General features: G+C 42.1%; 2 protein-coding genes across 11 annotated transcripts in view; one reads left to right on the top strand and one right to left on the bottom strand.

Annotated features, from left to right (window-relative positions):
- Positions 1–6962, top strand: part of CLVS1 (clavesin 1) — a 157710-nt gene extending 150748 nt beyond the window's left edge. Inside the window, exon 5 of the mRNA XM_086336874.1 lies at positions 6573–6962. Within this exon, the coding sequence (XP_086193000.1) occupies positions 6573–6660 (88 nt within the window). The 3' untranslated portion in view covers positions 6661–6962. The remainder of the gene's footprint in view (positions 1–6572) is intronic.
- The window catches only part of ASPH (aspartate beta-hydroxylase), a 204228-nt gene that overhangs the window by 8510 nt on the left and 173586 nt on the right, over positions 1–22132 (bottom strand). For 5 of the 10 annotated variants that reach the window (XM_086336862.1, XM_086336866.1, XM_086336864.1 and 2 more), the window contains 3 exons: positions 20078–20169; positions 19572–19705; positions 7672–10571 (listed from right to left, as the gene is read on the bottom strand). In XM_086336862.1, coding sequence (XP_086192988.1) covers positions 10421–10571; positions 19572–19705; positions 20078–20169 — 377 coding nt within the window. In that variant the 3' untranslated portion in view covers positions 7672–10420. Of the gene's footprint in view, positions 1–7671; positions 10572–19571; positions 19706–20077; positions 20170–22132 lie in introns of those variants that run through there. The other 5 variants (XM_086336861.1, XM_086336865.1, XM_086336863.1 and 2 more) reach the window with 1 other exon arrangement.

Here is a 22132-nt window from a genome sequence, read left to right as displayed (position 1 = left end):
ACCACAAAGCCAGTGGTGGAGCCATCATTCAAGTCCAGGCAGGAACTTACAGGGAGAAATAGAGGTTGAGTAGAATTACTGAGAGACATCTTTAAAAATATCTTTTAAAAAAACCTCACTCTTTCTGGCTAGAAGTGCTGATACAGGTGTACTAGAACATTCAGTTCAGTTCAGTTCAGTTCAGTCGCTCAGTCGTGTCCGACTCTTTGCAACCCCATGAATCGCAGCACACCAGGCCTCCCTGTCCATCACCAACTCCCGGAGTTCACTCAGACTCATGTCCATCGAGTCAGTGATGCCATCCAGCCATCTCATCCTCTGTCATCCCCTTCTCCTCCTGCCCCCAATCCCTCCCAGCATCAGGGTCTTTTCCAATGAGTTAACTCTTCGCATGAGGTGGCCAAAGTATTGGAGTTTCAGCCTCAGCATCAGTCCTTCCAATGAACACCCAGGACTGATCTCCTTTAGGATGGACTGGTTGGATTTCCTTGCAGTCCAAGGGACTCTCAAGAGTCTTCTCCAACACCACAGTTCAAAAGCATCAATTCTTCGGTGCTCAGCTTTCTTCACAGTCCAACTCTCGCATCCATACATGACCACTGGAAAAACCATACCCTTGACTAGATGGACCTTTGTTGGCAAAGTAATGTCTCTGCTTTTTAATATGCTATCTAGGTTGGTCATAACTTTCCTTCCAAGGAGTAAGCATCTTTTAATTTCATGGCTGCAATCACCATCTGCTGTGATTTTGGAGCCCCTAAAAATAAAGTCTGACACTGTTTCCACTGTTTCCCCATCTATTTCCCATGTGAAAGGTAAATGCCTTTGGAAGCAGCAAAAATTAAAAGCGTGGCTATAGATATTTGATGACATGCAGTGGGGAAACTTCCAAATTTTGGAGAGGAAAAGGGGAAAGTAGAAAGAAGAAAGGTAGAGTGAATGGAGGTTGGGGGTGGGGGATATAATAGCAGGAAAACAAAATGTGGCAACTATCAAGGCAGGAACAAAGCCATTGTTAGGGTAGTGGCTACACCACTGAGATAATGACGGCTGTAAACTCCCCGGCTTGCCCTTGAGGTTAAGCTGGCTTTCAGTGTTGGAAAGAGGACCCATGAGAAAAGACTGAAATGTTTATTTTAGCAGAAGTGTTCATCTTCTTGGGTGAAGGCAAAGCCAACAAGTTGGGAGATTACCACTAACGTGATCTGGGCAAAAAAGTCACAAGGCAAGTGGTTCCTCCATGGTTAATGCACAGTTCCTGAACTCGCTTTTTATGAGTGGCAGAGATGTTTTTATCAGTGAACAGTTGAACATTCTTCCCAGAGAGTACTGTGACTCAGCTAAATGGACAGAGGGCAAGGTTTAAGACGGGTATCTCTCTTTGCTTTATTTATGCTAGATTTTGAAAAAGGCAACATATGCTTTCTGTTTTTCAATGAATTTCAAATATTTCATGATAGAATGTGTTCCTTATATCAAAGGCTCATTTTGTGACCAGGTAAATGGAATTATGTCACACTGAAAGTAAAGATGCTCTGGTCCCCCTTCTCAATCAGAGAAAATGCAAACAAGAAAAAAAAAAAAAAAAGACCTGTGTTTAGTTCCTCATGCTCAATGCCTCAGGGCTGTTCAATTGTTACCCACCACTCAGCCAAGACAGTTTATTGGCTGAGATAAGAAACCCAGCATCCTGAATCCCCACTGCCAGTATAAGTATTAAAAAGATTCCACATAGATCTGAGAAATGGAATGTTTTCTGCCATATCAGTAAACAAAGGATATCGTAGTCATCATCAGTGAGCTGGTGAGCCCTGAAGGAACTCAGGAAGGAATGAATACCTGCCATCTAGTAAACATCAGACTGCAGCCGCTTCCTATGATGAGTCCTGAGGAAACTCAGGATATGAAAACCCAGGAAACCGCCCGAGATATCTGAAGTGCATATCAAAAGAATGACTTCAGTGAGTCCAGACTCTTGCATCTTCCCACACATAGACAAGCGCTAAATTCCTTGACTTGAGATACCTGGTTTTCTTTAGTTAACAATCATCTTTCAACATTCAGACTACCTGCCCTTTGTTGCAAAAATTCTATGTAACCTGGCTCCGTGCTGAGCCCCCACCCCCACCACCTCCTTGAAGCACTTCTCTCAGAGTTACTTGAGATGCTGCCTCCCGGGCTGAATAAAACATAACTCTTAACTTCTAAGTTGTGAATATTTTTTAAGTCAACAGATCCAAATCTGACGCCAAGTGAAGGGAAGGGGCACCCGAATGAGGCCTGTGAGTGATGTCACTCTGTGAATGATAGCTTTTCCTCTCTTCTTTTTCTTTAGAGATGAAAAAGAGATGATGCCTGCTTCCCACCCCAATACCCTGTTCTCAGAGTGCTGATCACAGCGACCCCATACCTGTCTATGGGTCTATGTGAGAAATGCATTCACTTCCCAAAACCAAGGGATGGACTCAGAGACACAAAGCACAGTGAAAGGGATAGTTTAACGGACAGTCTTAAAGATCTGGTGTCTGGTGGGCAGGCACACTTGGGACAGTTACAGCAAGCACTTTTATTCCCTGGCAAGCAGATCCCTCCCTGGTCCCTCACTGGCTTAGTACTATGGGGCTACAATCATCTAGGACATCACCTAAGTCTCATAGCATATTCTTTCTTCTCCCTTCCCATCCTAAGTCCATATTTCTCAAAAGTACTTTAGTTTATCCCTTCCCAAATATCCTGTTAGCTTAGGGCTGGTCCATAGGTAAGCTGTTAGGCAAGACTAGCTTTCCAGTAATTTTCCAAGATGAAACTAGCTAGCTGTGAGTGGAAAACCATTTGTTAATAATTCTTCACCCAAGGCCAGCCACTTTGTCCTGAAAATGGACCACTTCAAGTTCCATTTCTTATCGTCTATGACTGGGTAATTAAAGCATTATTTCCACTAAAGAATGAGTATTTCTGAACATGTTCTCACAGTCCTTGGCTATGGCAGGAGACATTCACAAACATTTATCATACTTGAACAATCCTTAGCCATTTAACTCTGTAACTTTATTTACTTCATGCTAATTATTTGGTCTAAAGGGCCTGAAAACTCTCATATCAAAGAGCACATAACCGCTCTGTGTCATTTATGCCTTGTTTCCTTTGCAGTGTTATTTTTGTTGTTCAGTCGTTCAGTCATGTCTGACTCTTTATGACCCCATGGACTGTAGCCCGCCAGGCTTCTCTGTTCATGGGATTTTCCAGGCAAGAATACTTGAGTGGGTTGCTGTTTCCTCCTTCAGGGGATCTTCCTGGACCAGGAATTGAACCCATGTCTCTGCGTCTCCTGCATTTGCAGGTGGATTCTTTACTGCTGAGCCACCAGGGAAGCCTTTATTACCATGAGTTAGTGGCAATAAGTGATTTTTGTTTGAAAGTTCAATATTTGAGAATTTGTTGATTTTTTTTCCCCCCCATGGTGGCTTCCAAAACAGGGGAAGGGAAAGTTTAAAAACAAATCCACTACTCATGAAAATCACAGACAATAATTTGGATGGGTAACACATTTCTAGATCCAAAAGGATAGAGATACAGTGGTAATATGAGCCAAATTAAAAAAGATGAAATATTCAACCATGTACTTTCAAGATGGGAGAGAAATGACTTAACAGCAGCATGTGTAAATATAGCTAAAATTTCCCTTGGCTTTATTGAGTTCCAGAAAGGCTAAGGCAATTTTAGGTGCATTTTCTATGCTTCAAGAGAAGCATACAAAAAAGAAAAAGAGGGAAGCAATAATTTCATTCTTTTTTGAAGTGACATGCTGTGGGCAAGCAGTTGATGAAGAGATGCAGGAGAGTAGTTAAGTTCTAGAAATCTTGAAGGCTCAAGAGGAATTTGGTCAGTTTTAGTGGGAGCAGAGAGAGGGCTGGAGGGCACTTGACAAATATTTTAAGGGCTGTTATGTGGATCGAATGGATTATACATATTCTGGTGATTCCAGCAGACAAAACCAGGAACGGTATATAAAAGTTGCAAAAAGACAGGTTTTAGTTCATTGTAAGAAAAAGCTTTCTAGCAGAGTTGCTCCTCCAAGAGTAGGGAGGAGTAGATTTCTTAAATCATATATATTTAACAAGAAACTGCTTGGCATCTTACTTAATATTTCCTAGTGGATTCATCTAGTGGGTCTCTAAGGTCCTTTCTAATTCTGTGGCTGTGATTCTCTTGCCATGTTGTAAAACAAAGCCAAGTGGCATGAATGAGAAATGCAGTTTAGCGTCTTTCAAGTGGACTGGCCATTAACACCCTCCACTTTCACCAGGGCCTGTAGGGCAAAGCGGTTAGGCAGCTGTCCAAGGTGCTGGATGGAGGTGGCCTGTATGGGCAGTTGTATTCCTGTTTTTCAGTTTTAGGTTTTTATTCACTTTTATTTATTTATTTTAATTGGAGGCTTTTTACAATTTACAACATCGTGGTGGTTTCTGCCATACATTCACATGAATCAGCCATGGGTGTACATGTGTTCCCCATCCTGAACTTCCCTCCCACTCCCCCGCCCCATCCCATCCCTCAGAGAACCTTCTGGGTTTTCAGCTTTTCTGCTTTTTATATAAATCTATATAAATCTATTACCTCCACTGCCCACCCCGCTACACTTGTGGGGGAGTGTGTGTGCATGCACACACTGCATACACAGCCTTTAACTAAAGCAAAGAGAGAAATATGTAGGCAGTGTATAAAACAGCTGAAATATACTACTACCTGGGGCTTCTCTGCCCTGTGCCAGGAGCAATCAAATCCACTTCCTTTTGAAAGGTTAGGCTTGGCACCTAAAGTTGGACTAGACTGACATTTAGAGCGGCTAAATATCGCTGCAGTGTTAGGTAGACCAAGGAATACTGTGATGGTGATAAACCTGTCTTGTTCTCCATTCTCTATTTGTGTTGCCTTTCCTATGTTACTTTCTTTTTTTAATCCCTTAGTTATTTCCCACCCCAGAATGGAAGCAATAATAGCAGCATTCCTTACGGGTATGAAAATGAAGCAACTTCATACATGTAAAGAGGTTACGACTATAAGAGGTGCACAGACGACAAACATTAATGTCATTATATATCGTGCTTGAGGTCATCAAGACCACCCCCAGATGTGATCATCTGCTTGAGGGACTCACAGAAATGTGGTTATACTCACAATTATGGTTTACTACAGCAAAAAAATACAGATCAAAGTCAGCAAAGGGAAAAGGTGCATTGGGTGGAGTCTAGGTACTCTGGAGCAGTTGCAAGCTTCCAGTTTTCCTCCCACTGGAGTCACAGACAGAGCTTAATTTTCTCAGCAACATGTGACAGACAACACAGGCAACGTGTCGTCAACCAGAGAAACTCACCCATGTCTTGGTATCCTGGTTTGTCTGTCACACAGGCAAGCAGAGCATGTGTGACTGACCTTAGCTACTTGGTCTTCAGCTCCTCTACCTCCCCCAACAGGAGGTCAAATTGAAAGGATGTCTCCCCAAGTCCAGGCATGCAAAAATAGACATTCATCATTAATCACATTGTTAAAATAAACCATGTAGCATGGCCCAAAGCCTCAAGTATACAAAGACACTTTATCAGGCAGGATACTCTAGGGGTTAGTTAGTCAAGGGACGGTCCTGAAGACTCAGAAGGTGGAGAGTTTGGGAAACTCAGGTGTACTGAGTTACCCATTTACTGCACTTACATGTAAACCTTGCTTATTTGAATAACCCACTTCAATCATTTTCTTAATGTTTTGAGTGGCTTTTTCTTTTTAGTATATGAATGTTGATTGAATGTTTACTGTGTGCATAGCTCTTATAATCTTCTCTATAAAGTTGGAAAATAATTTCAATCTGGGTTATAAACACAAGAAATTATTATTCCAGTATCAGAAACTAAAGATCACTGACATTATTGCAATATTGGTAATAATAGAGTGCTCCATAAATTTTGACTACAATTACATGCTGAATGCTTTATGTATAATATTAGTTTTAGTCCTTCTTAACAACTCTGGGAGGTAGGTAATAGCTACCTATAGGTAACAGGTAATAGCTCTGTTTTACAGATGAGAAAACCAAGGTCCAGAGTTCTAAGAACTTCCCCAGGACTCCTCAGTTATTAAGGAGTCAAGGATACATTTACAGCCTGATTCTACATCTTGTGCTGTTAACATCATATATGATAGTTTCCTATGACCTTGAGAAATAAAGGCTCTCAAAAGTATTTTGAAACATTAAAAATCCAACCAAATTTATGAGACTTTATACATCTCAAGATCCATAGAATGCTTAGACAAAGGGGCAGAATTGTGGCTAGAACATGTGTTTGTTTTATCAAAAGGAGATCCCTACAAAGAAAATTCCAAGATGCCTGGTTCCCTAAAAACGTGATGTAGAAGACACAAAAAGCAAGGAAAACAGAGATACACAAGGGGGAGAAGTTGTATAGTTGAGTGTCTTGCTTAATCAGGGATCCATGAAGTCTGAAGGCCCTCCAAGATTCCAAAATGGCTCACACCATGAATTGTCTGTAATCACATCTTTTTCCTTCCCCTATTATTAGATCTCAGTCTGTGGTAGAAGCTGGGACCCTGAAACATGAAGACAAGGGAGAGAATGAGAACACCCAGCCACTCCTGGCTCTGGACTGAAACCCGAGCCACCCCGTGCTCCCGACGTCACCAACTCTCAGTGGTATCAGCCACCAGGAAGCACATGTGAAACTGACCACACGACACATGCGTTCGGCTCGACACAGGGCCTCCTCTCCTGCCACCCAGTAATGACTGTCACCAGCCATTGGTCTGAGCAGCCAAAGTTGAACAAAGACTTGAGAGATGCATTTTTGTTTTTCAATGAGGGAATTGGAGGATGAAGCAAGGTAGTCATGGAAACAAGACTCCCCCCACCCCATATTTATGGTATTAAATGAGTTGAAAAGAGAAAAACTAAATTTGAGGCACACACCTCATTAGGACAAAGATTTCTCTAAGGCTTTGAAGAGATGCTCTCCAGTTTTTGCAGTTTAAAATTAAGTGCATTTCCAAGTAGATCCATAAGAATTTAAACTGTGCAGACACAATTTTCAAGTTTAATGTAGTGCAAAGCCCCAGGACAATAGTATCTCCGGTAATCTTCATTCCTACATTGAGTTATTTTCTTTGACCTCATCACCAGCATCCAATCTCAAATTGTTCAGCCTAAGAGCATGCTCTTGTAGGTCTGGCTATTTGCAGAGTCTGTTTATTTTGATATCCTGCAAAAATGATTTTGATGTCACATTTTTGATGAGGCCACCGGCTGATTATCATGAGCTAATTTGAAACAAAGACACACAAATTGAAATATGACTATTTCATCTTAGTAATGTGGCTTCCCACAAGGAATGTATGTCTCTAGAGGGTAGGGGGTTATGTTGAAAATACATATCAGTGGTTAATGAATCTTTTCAAGTTGTCCCACTTAGGTCACTACGGCAAGAAAAGTGCTACAAAAGCATTACACACGCACTACGTCCCCCCACCTCCCTCCTGCAATCAGTTAAAGGTGCGAAGGATGGACCTGGCTGTTGTTAAGGGGGTAGGTATCAAACTTGGAGGAAGATCTTTAAGGACGGCTAAATACACAAGAACTGCAAATAAGAGAAGACTTGGAATGCAGGATGAAATGCCAAAGATCATTTTATTTCTTTGTTTATTTTCCTTAGAAATGGAGTCCCTAGCTATCCATTCAAAGGAAACTAGATAAAAATAAACAGATATCATAGCATATGATATCCTTACTTGTGCCATGTCTCCCCAAACCAGTTGTATGTTTTTAGCTATATCTCTTATTCTCCCAGCCATTTGCATGACATGGGCCTTCATTACTATGACCAGTTGGTGCTCAATGTCAAAGAAAAAATAATTAATAGTTGATAATGAGCAGTAAAACATGATTTTACACTTTAAGTATTTGGGAGGGTCAATTTGTTGGCTAAAAAAATTCAAAGGCAAACTGGCCATAATCATCCTCAGTAGATATTATTACTAATTTTAATAATTTATCATGTCTCTTTCTCAATAGATCTAGTGTTTTAATTTTTTTCTACTGGTAGAAAATGATAACAGAAGAGATTTTTGTATTCCACTCTTGAAATAAAATTGAAATAGAATTTAAAATATTTCCCAATCAATTGCATCACAGTATAAATAAAACCAATTCATTCTGTGTAGACACTTCAAATAACAAGATAGTAATACTGAAATAATTCTACCAATGCAATGACTTTTCTTATATACCACAACATAGGGAGGAAAGATGAAGAATTAAAGCAAATTAGAAAACCCATTTTATTACTTGAGTTTATGAAACAGTTGTGGGATCCAAGTGTTTAAAATGCTACTGGAGTCAATTATTGCCAAACATTTTGCAACAGTAATAATAATTCTGGCTTTCCAATTGGCAATATTTAGAACCCTACTGTAGTGACCTGATTTTAAATACCATATTATAATTATTAAGTTAAGAGTTTGTTTTTAACTCTCTTCCATGATTTCATTAATGAATGTAAGATGATGGCTCAACAGTGACAATGCTACTTTGAATTTCCTTATGTGTATGCAATATACATACAGAACCAAATTCAGTAAGTGACATGAACGTTGCCACGCGAGCACTAGATTGCATTGTCCTTTGTCAGTCCTTTCTTCCGTTCAATAAATACTGAAGGACACACATGCCTTTTTATTTTTCAAGCGTTTGCTTTTCCTTCCGGACTTCGGTAGTTCACTCTGATGTTTTTTCCTCAAATGCTTCTTCATCTATTTTAGAGAGATTTTTCAGCATTGGCAAAAGAGAAGGAAACAAGACAAATATTTTATAGACTCTTCAAAGGGAAGCTAATATCCTTAAAGACAAGCAAAAGCGGTCCAATAGCATTTTAAAGAACTGTTTTTTTTTTCCTTTTGATGATATAAAGAAAGCAACCTTCTTCGTCCTTCAATGGAAAACACAAGTGATTTTTCTTCCTGTGCGTAGTAACCTGTGTGTCATTTCTTTAGCGTTTTTGTTCATATTGGCTTAAAATTCAGTGCATGAATATCATTACATTCTTATAGCTAACATTTCTAGTTAGCTTTGGTTTAAAACACACAAAATTTAATGCATTAATATTCCACTAAACTAATGATGTGGTCATCTTTGGAACAAGTAGGCAACTGTTCTTTCTAAGCAATGGCAAATTTTAAAACCAAACTATCAATAATAATTAACACCTCAAAGTGAAGTTTAAATGGCAGAAGTTTCTCAAGCCAGGGAGATGTCAGAGTCTTTCGAACAACTGTGAAGAGGAAACAGTTTTGACATCCTATACCCAGAACAGACATCCGGGCATTTTTGGCCTTCCACTCTGTCATCCTTCTTAATTTTGCAAAGTTGTGATAGGAATCCTTTCAAGGACCTTCTCATTCACAAGGATCCACAGTGGAAGACACTCTGGATTCCAGCCCTGTTTCATAAATGCAAAGGGGCCAGAAGTCAGAGATCCTAGCAGCCCCGCATTGAGCTGATCCCAAGAGAAAATTCTCACTTGGAGAAATTTTTGTTTTCTTCCCTACAATGCCTGATATTTGTCATTAAAAAAATTTACATGCGTCGTTGTTATAACTAAATATAAAATGACTCCAGATCCTTTTTCAGTGTAAAAAGTTCCTCTTAGAAAGAAATACCATTTTTGACAGTATTTCTGCCATTCACAGAGTGAGAAGAAAAATTAAGACACCAGCTCTTAATGAAGACAAAAAAGCAAAGAGACTCAATAAGTGGGGAGCAGTATGGTTCATAAGACATTGGCATAATTATGTCTTTCGGCTTTGTATTAGGAAAATATAATTTTTTTCATGAGTGCCTTTTACTAAAAATAATTAAAATAGGGACGTCTGAGTTCACCAGGAAAGTTACCATTAAACAGAAGTATTTATGCAGCTTGTCATTAAACTCAACAAAAAAGTAGTGGTGTATGATGATAAACCATCTAGCTACCTTAGGAAAATAGAGTTGCATAGAAAAATTACAGACTAAAGCAATCCATTCACAGTTTCTACACATATTCTCATTAATACTGATTCCCCCTATTCTAAGAGAAAAAAATATCTTTGGCCGGCAAGGTAGAAGCTATCATGGGTTCACCTGGAATCCAGGCATCAGATGGGGGCTGTCATGGATGAAATACGGCAGGTATTTTCTATAAGAATTGCAGTGAGGCAGATATTCCCTTTAGTGTTTTCCATCCCTGGGAGGAGGTTTAGAATTTTTCAGGCTGCAAATCAAGAGAATTAAGGGCTGTGGTGTTTGAAGGTCTATGCCCACATCCAAGGAGACTGCACCAAAAAGGTGGTCTCTCTCCAGCGTGTCCTGAGCCCGCACAGAATGCTAAATTGCAGGAAGGCTGCGTCTCTGATGGGGTGTCAGCTCAGGGTGCCACACATCCACAATGAAGATGAGCCGGAAAGACGCGGCATCCTGCCACACCTCGTGTTCAAAGGAGTCGTCAAAGATGAGCACCTTGCCTTCTTCCCACGTCCTGGAACAGAAAAGCACGTCAGTGTGTGACTCAGTTGCCTGAAGATCAACCCATGGCTGTGTTTAGGAAGGGCCTCTCATGATAACCTCTGCCATAGGACCAGGTAAGTGGAACACACGGGCTGTGAGGAGATCAAACCAGTCAGTCCTAAAGGAAATCAAGGACTGATGCTGAAGCTCCAATACTTTAGCCACCTGATGCGAACAGTCAACTCACTGGAAAGATGCCTGATGCTGGGAAAGATTGAGGGCAGGAGGAGAAGGGGGTGACAGAGGAAGAGATGGTTAGATAGCATCACCAACTCAACGGACATGGATTTGAGCAAACTCCAGAGGATAGTGGGTGTGCTGCAGTCCATGGGGTCACAAAGAGTTGGACACGACCTAGCGACTGAACAGCAACAACAAAAAGTAGAACACAGGATGTGTTCTTTCACTGGCGATTAAGAAAGAACTTCAGGATTCTTCCCGTGAACATCAAGTTTCAGTGCTCAGCGCTGAAGGTGTACACAGGGCAAGGGACTGGAGCTAAAAGTAAACTTATTCTTGGTACAAGCCTAGGCAAGGCTTCTTTATTTCGGCAAGCACTCAAACATGTGCCCCACCAGCTCACTACTGAGGTGACCTCTTGGTCAATGCCTCCATGCAAGAATCCACCTTGCTTGGGGCTGGTGCACTGGGATGACCCAGAGGGATGGTACAGGGAGGGAGGTGGGAGGGGGGGTTCAGGATGGGGAGCACGTGTATACCCATGGCAGATTCATGTTGATGCATGACAAAACCAATACAATATTGTAAAGTAATTAACCTCCAATTAAAATAAATAAATTTATATTAAAAAAAAAAAGAATCCACCTTGCAATGCAAGGGACCTGGGTTCAACCCCTGGTCCAGGAAGATTCCATGTGCCTCAGAGCAACTAAATCCGAGTGCCATGACTACTGAGCCCTCGAGACACAACTAGAGAGTCTGTGTATCGCAACAGAAAGATCCTGCATGACTCAACTACTGAGCATGTAGTTCTAAAGCCCCGGAGCCCATGTGCCTGAGTGCCCTAGAACCCACACTCTGAAACAAGAGAAGCCATTGCAATGAACAGCCCATGCAGCATAACTAGAGAGTAGCCCCTACTCGCCATAACTAGAGAAAAGCTTGCAAAGCAATGAAGATCCAGCATAACCGAAAATAAATACATAAATAAAATTATAAATATAAAATAAAGTAATAATTATTTGCAAGATAAAAGTCCCTTTAGGTTGGATAACAATGGTATCCTCTTGTGCAGAACACCTTGTGTGCTGTCTCACACACCTACCCTAAAATCTTGCACTCACCAAATGAGTTGCTTAGCTCTTTGATTCAATTTCTCTAAAGGTTCAAAGAGTTTCACTGCAGTCCCATCCAAGTATAACAAAAGACACGGGGGAAGGGTGTGCAAAAAACCAAAAACAGTACCTTCATGTTCACAGAGGTGCTGCTCACAGTAGCCAAAAGGCGGGAACAACCCCCATGACCACTGGCAGATGAATGGATAAATAAACATTTATCTATATACAATGGGATATTCCTCAGCCTTAAGAGAGAAGGGAAATCTGACAATGCTACAACATGGATGAACCTCTAGGCTGTTATGCTAAGTGAAATAAGCCACTCACACAAGGACAAATATTGTATAATTCCGCTTACAGGTGGCACCTAGAGTAGTCAAATTCATATAAATTCAGAATTATGTTGGCTTCACTCCCTATGAGTAATTTAACTGTATTTGAGAAAACTGAAAACTTAAGAGGGGGTGTGATAATAAAAAGCTCTAAGAGAATCTGCGAGATACAATTCCTGTGGGGATGACAATTCTCAACATTTATTGAGTGGTAAGGCAATGGCACCCCACTCCAGTACTCTTGCCTGGAAAATCCCATGGACTGAGGAGCCTGGTCGGCTGCAGTCCATGGGGTTGCTAAGAGTCGGACAAGACTGAGCAGCTTCACTTTCACTTTTCACTTTCATGCACTGGAGAGGGAAATGGCAACCCACTCCAGTGTTCTTGCCTGGAGAATCCCAGGGACGGGAGCCTGGTGGGCTGCCGTCTATGGGGTCGCACAGAGTTGGACACGACTGAAACGACTTAGCAGCAGCAGCAGCAGAGAGTTTAAATAGGTTCAGAGTTCCACTGTAGTCCCATCCAAGTATAACAAAAGACACGGGGAAGGGCGTGCAAAAACCAAAAACAGTACATTCATGTTCACAGAGTGCTGCTCACAGTAGCCATAGTAGTACTTTAAGTACTACATTGGTAAGTACTACTTAAAGTACTGCATGTAATTAAATCAACTAAACAGAACATTCTAAGTTTGCACAAAATGACACTTTTCTCTAGATTACGATAGGTATAAGAAAGTCAAAGACTTAGGCATGCTCAATGTGAGAAAAATCTTCAAGCATTCCATTCATTAACTTAAATTGCTTGTAAACTGGGAAAAGATTTTTAGTGTTGGAATGTGCTGGCTGGTTCATTCATGGAACCAGTACCTATAAATGTGGAACATAAGTTAGCACTGGTTTGTGGTTTTGCAGATATTTTAGGCTAAATATGGATGAGAGTAAACCATTGATTAAACAATTTTTTAAACAAGAAATCTGGGAGGTATTCCAAGAGGTTTGGAGTCGGTTAAGGTCATAAAAGTCTATTAGATTTATTATATTTGCCTTGCCATTTTCTTTCAGATATTTTCCCAAAAAACAACAAAGATACTCAGTTACTTAGTGTAGATTCTTAAATGTAGATTTCTTCTGAATATGTTTAAAAAAAATTCAATCACTTATGAGAGCTAGAACGACTAAAAGTGCAGCCCTAATTGGAAAGGACAATAAAATCCCATTCAAGTGACTGCAGACTGAAGTAACTTAGGTTCATCAAAAGGTATGTCACCTATCTGGGAACAGATGAGGGTTTTCCAGAACAAAAAGAAACAAAACACCAAGATGTCAAAAGGTCTTTAGATCTCTTCTGAATGGAAAACAAAGGCTCTCATTGTAATGAAAAGAAAAGAGTTTTTCCAGGCCACTTGCTTTGAGAGCAAATCTCCACCACATACAATTTATGTTAGTCACGCAGTCGTGTCTCTTTGCCACCCTACGGATTGTAGCCTGCCAGGCTCCTCTGTCCAGGGAATTCTCCAGGTGAGAATACTGAGTGCATAGCCATGCCCTTCTCCAGGGGATTTTCCTGACCCAGGGATTGAACCTGCATCTCCTGCATTGCAGGCAGATTCTTTATCATTTGAGCCACCACATACAATTTATGCTCAATTTGTGACATGGGAAGAGGCCTTTAGGGAAAAGATTTTCCAAGCAGCCTTGGGAAGAAGGCTTCTTGGAGGCACTCATCTAGCCTTCCTCTGAGGTTTTAGGAAGGCAGGAGGGAGGTGGGGCGACTGCACCCACTCTTCAGACACCTGCCTCGGCTTACTTTTAGAATTACTCACCATTACGAGGAGACTGTCTCTCCCTGGTTTGTCAAAAGATAGAAAAATATCTGGTCACAAGATAAACCAACATTATGTAATTCCTCAGTTTCTTAAATTATTGTAATTAATGATAATGGTATAATCGTGGCAGCACACACCTAATAACTATAATTTTGTCATAGAATTACCATCAACATTAATAATGCTAAATAATGATATGAGGAGCTTACAGTCTTCCATCTAAAAATTGTATAGATCACATCTCAGTGATCTTTCCAAAAGGTTCTGAGATACACACATGACACGGTTCTAATTTTCCAGCAGAGTGTTTATAGACACGAAAGCCAGTTCAGATGCCTGCAGTGACACTGTGCTGTTGTGGAGGCAGCAGAAAGGCACTAGGTTGGCTTCATTACAGCCAGACCTCTAGCCCCAGATCATGGTTCTAGGGAACATCCCAGTGCCTACAGCTGTTATGCTAATGTTCCCTGCAAGGTATTTCAATAAGCTGAGTGGAATACAGAAAAGGGTCCAAGAGCTCAGGAATAAGGCTGCTGTAACACAGCTCATATTAAAAAGCAGAGACATTACTTTGCCAACAAAGGTCCGTCTAGTCAAGGCTATGGTTTTTCCAGTGGTCACGTATGGATGTGAGAGGACTGTGAAGAAAGCTGAGCACCGAAGAATTGATGCTTTTGAACTGTGGTGTTGGAGAAGACTCTTGAGAGTCCCTTGGACTTCAAGGAGATCCAAACAGTCCATCCTAAAGGAGATCAGTCCTGGGTGTTCATTGGAAGGAATGATGCTGAAGTTGAAACTCCAATACTTTGGCCACCTCATGCGAAGAGTTGACTTATTGGAAAAGACCCTGATGCTGGGAGGGACTGGGGGCAGGAGGAGAAGGGGACGACAGAGGATGAGATGGCTGGATGGCATCACTGACTCGAAGGACATGAGTCTGAGTGAACTCTGGGAGTTGGTGATGGACAGGGAGGCCTGGCGTGCTGCGATTCATAGGGTCGCGAAGAGTTAGACACAACTGAGCGACTGAACTGAACACAGCTCTTATTAATCTTGATTCACGGAAATCCCACAGGTTCTGACTGCATTGGAAATCTTGGCACATATGGAATTGAAATGTAAAACTGCATTATGGCTGCTTCTCTCCTCCTGATACATGTAGACAGAATATATACACACATACCTTCTTTGTTTGCCTATCTGTCATCTATCTACCTACCTATCTTTCCATCAATCTTCCCATCCACCCATCCATCCATCAATCTATCGATCATCTCTATCTAACAGGAGACAGCACTTTTCTGAAAGCTAGGACATCTGTGTCCTTGTTTTGGCCCTGCCAACTAGCCATGTGGCTGTGACAAGCACGTCATCCATGGGCCTCAGTTTCCCCATCCGTGCAATGATGTGGGTGGACCAGATGGCCTTCAAGTCTCCTTTCAGCATGGAAATTCTTTTAATTCTCTGAGTCAAGCTGTTGACTAGGACTTCAGTCTTCACATTACACTTTATAGTATATATTTCACAACACTGATGGGTATGGTGTTTGCTGTTTTGTTTAAAGTCAAAACATTAATTTCAATAAAAGATGGCGAACTTGACAAGTTCTTTTCCCAATAGGTTCTATATATACGCACCCCCAGGGTATCTCTCTACCTCCTCCTGGGGAGCCCAGTTTTGGCCAGGCTGCCACAGGGGCCCCTCCAGGTGGCCAGGGGCTTCTGCACTGCTGATCAGCCCCTGTGCAGCCTCTCTATATAGCCTCTGACTTCCTCCTCTTGGTCCTGGGTCACCAGGTAGCAGAGGGCTAAGAAAGCCAAGAAGGGAGGAGAAAGAAAGGAAAGATGGAGAGAAACTTCATGAGGCCACAGAGCTGGGATGCCTCTCTGCCCTTTCTTCCACATCGGAGGTGAGGGGGCAGGGAAGCAAAAGGAGAAAAAGAGGGAGTGGCTACCTGCGGTGTCCGGCTGCACCCCCCACCCCAGCATCCCTCCTAGCCCCAGGCCTATCAAACCGCAGACCCTGTCTGTTTCTTACCATCCCTTCACCAGCCCTGGCCCCCATATCCTCCATTGACTTTCATCTCCCTCCCCATCTTCGAGCTCCTCAGGGCCCCCACCCCCACCCCATCAGAGTACATGCTGCAGGTTATAAGGACAACCTCCGATGATTCCAGGAGACTTGGTCTCACTCCTGGGAATGTGAGGGGCAGAAGTCCCCATTTCTGCAGCAATTGGAGATGGGCACAATAGAAGCTCAAAAATACATTGAGTGCATTTTACCACATCACACTCTGTAAATACAGCTCTGAATGCATTTATATGGATTACTGTAATACTCAAAACCACACCAAGACATACTTTTGTTCTCCCCATTTTACAGGAAGAAAGTGAGGCTTAGTGAGGTCATGCGAGTTGTCTAAAGTTACACTTCATAAGACGGAACGCCAGGATTTGAACCCCGGTCATGTGACTTTGGGCTTTCCTGGTGGCTCAGTCAGTAACGAGACTGCCTGCAATGCAGGAGATGTGGGTTCGATCCCTGGGTGGGGAAGATCCCCTGGAAAAGGAAATGGCTACCCACTCCAGTATTCTTGCCTGAGCAGAGGAGCCTGGTGGGCTACAGTCCATGGGGCCGCAGAGTTCGACACGACCAAGCAACTAACACCGTCACTTTCACTTTCTCCTCAGCTGAAAAATAGAGTTGTTAATCATCCCAGATACGCAGGATTGTTGTGAAGGTTAATGAGTGAGTGTATGCAGAGTGCCTGGCACGTAGAAAGCACAATGTCTATAATCGCTATGCACTTCCTCCTTATGTATATATGAATACGTATACATAGACATGGAGAGGCATCTGGGCAATATCTCTGAGTACTGAGATCAAAAATAATTTCTTTTCTTTTTTGTGTTTTTTTGTGTTTTCCAAATTACATAGCAGGAGCATGCACCAGTTTTGCCATTGGAAAGTATTATTCATTTTAAATGATAATTTTATTTGTCATGATAGAAGGTTGCATACCTGCAAGCTTATGTCCAGATAAAAAGTGCTATGTTCTGCAGTGAGGGAACCTTTAAACACAGATGCACACTAGAAGGAACTGCAAAACACTGAGGAAACAGCAGTGCGATTATTAATACCTGAGACCTGCGACGCACAAATTGCCACTCTTTCAAAAGTTGAGAAGCTCTGAAAAATTGCTTCCTGTTGCTGAGCACAAGGAAGCCTGATTTCTCGGTATGTGTGCTTATGTTTCCATGCCAATGTTACCACCACAATAACAGCATGAAACTTCCAGATTTCATATTACAGTCTTTCTGTCCTCAGAGTTCATAAACTGACCCTGCTATTCAGCTCTCTAGCTATTTTCACTAGCAGCCTTGCGCAGTGTTTTAATGTCAGTTAATCCATTTTGGTCATAAAAAACACTTTTTGTAATGAAATATTTAGCCTGAGCTGATGAGAATGTAACGCAATGTACAACAAGTACAGTAAGGACACAGAGAAGGACGCTGACCCACGGCAATGAGAGGGAGGAAGGACACTGATGCTTCAAAACTCCTCAGGGACAAGACAGACGAAATAGTCCATCCTCCAAAAATTCGCCTCCAGATCCAATGAGAGTTTGCTGGGAGGAGCGGGTAGCAAACACTTTTTAATATCACTATGAATTTATAAAATATACCACCTGCTTAGGAAATCCCATGGACACAGGAGCCTGGTAGGCTATCGTCTATGGGGTCGCAGAGTTGGACACGACTCAGTGACTAACACTTTCACTTTTCTCTGTCAAAGTTCCCAAGTCTCAGTGGCAAAAAGCTAGCTGCCTGTCCACTGACCACCTGCAGCATTCTTATCTGTGCCTCTCTTATGACTCCTGACTTTTGAGCTGTGTTAGCTCCCTGATTGGACACCCTGGTAGGGTAAGACCCCAACTTGAGTCATCTTGGAATGCCCCTCAGCACTGGGTGCTCCTGCACCAGGTCTGGGCTGGTGGGTGTGTGCCAACAACCAAAGGAATGACCTGCACACTCCCGAACACCTCTCCATCAGACTTCCACTAAGGGTCCTGAGAAAGGGGTAAGAAGATAATAACTTGGTTTCTGCCCTCTAGGCACTTACAGCTCAGTCCCAGAGATTAGACTAATAATATGTACTAATTAATAAAAGCAATTATTATTATAATAAATAAATAATTAACAATCAATCAATAATTAATAAATAAAAGCAATTCCCTGGTGGCTCAGATGGTAAAGAATCTGCCTGGAATGCAGGAGACCTGGGTTCGATCCCTGGGTTGGGAAGATTCCCTGGAGGAAGGCATGGCAATCCACTCCAGTATTCTTGCCTGGAGAATCCGCACGGACAGAGGAGCCAGACGGGCTACAGTCCACGGGGTCGCAAAGAGTGGGACATGACTGAGTGACTAAGCACAGCACAGCAATGGGAGACAAAGAACAGGATCACTGACGACATACCCTGTACCTACTCTAAGAAGTCAAAGAAGAGGTTCCTTTTCTGGAATGAAATCGGATCTTAGTAGTATGTTTATTTTGGACGGGTGAAAAGATGGGCATTCCAGGAGATCAGAGTAATAGGATCAAAGGAAGCTGCCTGAACAGTCACCCTTTCCCTACTCAGGACAGTCCCCAGGCTAAGTGTCTTGTATGCATGATTTAGTCTAATCTGGACAACAATCCTGCAGAGTAGATAGCATCACTGCCTATTTGATAAGTAAGGAGCCTGAGGCTGCAGGGGATTAAGTAACTGGCCAAGGTTACACAGGATTAGCTGGCAGAGCTGGGATTTGAAAAGGCAGCCATTGTGCCATGCTGTGTCCTCTACAGCAAGACACAAATATCACCAGGTGTTTGCTTCAGGAAGGAGACTCTTTGTATTGATGAACAGTTTAAACTGTATAGCATGAACACAATGTGTCATGTGGGGCTTAGCTGACTCTGACAAGCTGACAAGTTAGCTGACTCTGAATGTAGGTTTGTCCACCTAGAAAAAGAAGCAAGATGGCTCATCAACCAGACGAGAGTGATCTGGGGAGAAATGATGAAGGAGGGCCGCCCTAGAACTGGGGAGTATCTCTGATCAATAAGGGGCTTCCTTGGGGCTCAGATGGTAAAGAATCTGCCTGTAATACGGGAGACCCGGGTTGGATTCCTGGGTTGGGAAGATCCCCTGAAGGAGGGCATGGCAACCCACTCCAGAATTCTTGCCTGGAGAATCCCATGGACAGAGGAGCCTGGTGGGCTACGATCCACAGGGTCTCAAAGAGTCAAACACGACTGAGCGACAAACATTTTCACTTTTTTCTTTCACTTTCTGATCAACAGAAAGCACAGAGATGCGACACAGTCTAATGAAGTTGGATTAATACCTCCCACCCTAGGCTATTTCAGTCACAAAAGAAGGGAAATAATCCAGCTGAACGTAGCTTTGCTGTAACGAGCATCCATTGTCAGGGGTGATGAAATAGACAGAAAATGATGGGGGGAGCATACCTGGTCTCGTTGGCGCATCGGATCTTGCAGCCTTCCTTGGGAATCACCAAGCCCAGGTGCATTCGGAGCCTACAGTTCGTGGGTCCTGTGTGCGGCCACACGTGGGTTCCCGGGTGCATGATGGAATATTTGATCTGCACAGAAAGCGTAACCCCTGTTCATCCCTTTATCAAGGTGTGGGAGAACCACTAAATTAAAGCAACAGTACAAAATTACTGTCAATTTTGATTAGAGCCATCACAGCACTCAGAATTTATGTTCTCATCTTTCTTTGTAAAGGAACTAAAAATAAGGACTCCCATTTCCCACACAGCTATAAACACTGAACATTTTCCACTCTCAATGCTGCCGTCAAGGCCATGAAATTGTTTCATTAAAATGTGAGTGAAAAAAGAGACATTCAGTGGGTCAAAGAAAATGACCATTTCTTCGTAAACATCAGCATTTCCATTTATTCTCCTGATAACTGACTGTGTCCTCCCCAGAACTGAAAACATTCTTGGTACCTGTCCTCTTCGGCATCCTGTTGTCTCAGGGAATTTATCTAGTAAAGAACAGGTCTTAGGAGCTCCTTTACAGGCATTTTCATTTTTTCTTCCTAGAACAATGAATGATAAAGCCACTGTCAGGAACAAATCACAGTAAAGCTTTAACTCATCCCATTTTGACCATACACAACCTATATTGTCCTCCTCACTGTGAGAATGAGAAGGCTAGGACTTCCCTGGTGGTCCAGTGGCAAGACTTTGAGCTCCCAGTACAGGAGGCCCCAGGTTCAATCCCTGGTCAGGGAACTAGATTCCACACGCCGCAACTAAGAGTTCATGTGCTGCAACTATGACTCAGCACAGCCAAAAAAAAATAAATTAATATTAAAGAAAAGCCAAAGGAATCAATTTTTAAAAATGAGAGGCTGAATAAACACAAGAAGACACAATGTTCTGTTGCAATAGACAGTGACTGGCAGAGTAAGGAGCAGAATACTCTACTCATTGGCCTAATGGACAGGGCACGTGTTACATGCCTATTTCCCCTCTGTGGCAGGCAGGATAACGGCCCCTCCCAAAAAGGATCACAACCTAAGCCCAGTAACTCGTAAATATATTCGGTAACATGGCAAAGGGAAATTAAGGTTGCATATGACGATGAGATTACTAACCAGCTGACCTTTAAAAAAGGAGATTATTGTGGATGAACTGGATGGGCCCAGTGTAATCACAGGGTCTCAATACACAAGGAGCAGAGAGTCAAGGCCAGAGTGACACAGAATGAGAAAGACGTGACCGCCTATTGCTGGTTCTGAAGACGGAAGGGGACCACAAGCTAAAGAATGTGGGCAACTTCCAGAAGCCAGAGCTACCAGAAGAAATGCCAGAGCCACCAGAAGCCACCCTGATGACACTTTGATTTTAGCTCAGTGAGACCCACTTCTGACCTCTACATTGTAAAGATAATACATCTGGGTTATCTTAAGCCACTAAATTTATGGTAATCTGTTAAGGTGGCCACAGGAAATCAATCCACCCAACCTAAGGAAGCAAAATAGATTAGTGCATTTTCCAGGATTATATGCTAATAAGCTAAACATTTTTCATTGAAATTTAATGTATTTTTCAAAGTACATCTCATTTTTTATGTGCTGATAAAGAAGAGGGAAGGACGTTTCTAGGAGACAGGGGTTTCTCTGAGTGACTGTCAAGAACACAGATGTAGGTAGAGTTTGAAGCACCTTGGACTATGTAACTTTCTTCACCATCTACAAAATCAGTTTCTTAGGAATGACGTACTCAGGAATGTACAGTGCCATTTGCTCTCATGGAGGGGTATAAACGATATGTTTTTTTGAAAGAGACATTTTAACTCCCAGAGTCCATGTTCTTAACTGTGACCTAAGATTGCCCCTATTATTGTTATATAATGTATAATTATTATGTAATAAAAAACTAGTATCGCGATCATTTATCTGTCAGACCTTTGAACACTCACTGATCCTAGTAACAACCCCATACTTAAGGCACTATTTTCATCATCATTTTTCAGCTGAGGAATCTGAGGCCCAGAGATTCAGGAACAGGCCCACATTACACAGTAACAAGTGGTACAGCCAGGACCCCAGCTCAGGATCCTCCGGTTCCAGAGGCTATGCTTTAAAGCATGATTTACCATTTCATTGCATCTTGGATGTGAACATAGCTGTGCAGAACAAACCATTCAGCTGAGGAGAAAATGCCCAGCAGCCAAACACAGTGTCGTTTTGTTATTTTATTATTTCCCACACAGTTTAAGGAGAAGGAAATGGCAACCCACTCCAGTATTCTTGCCTGGAGAATCCCATGGATGGAGGAGCCTGGTAAGCTACAGTCCACAGGGTTGCAAAGGGTCGGACACGACTGAGCGACTTAACTTTCAACTTTCAACACAATTTAAAGTAACTTTTAAGAAGTGATAAACTCTGCTTCTTTGGGGAAAAATAGCCTTAGAAAGAGATCTAAATGCCAATGCAAATCTGAGAAAACCAATTCAATTGAATATTTCATTTACATGTGAAGAATACATTTTAA

Source organism: Bos grunniens, chromosome 14 (genome assembly GCF_055505025.1).
Source record: "Bos grunniens cultivar Pamir isolate PY7600 chromosome 14, Bosgru_T2T1.0, whole genome shotgun sequence".
Lineage (NCBI taxonomy): Eukaryota > Metazoa > Chordata > Mammalia > Artiodactyla > Bovidae > Bos > Bos grunniens.
This window is presented reverse-complemented; position numbering and strand designations above follow the sequence as displayed.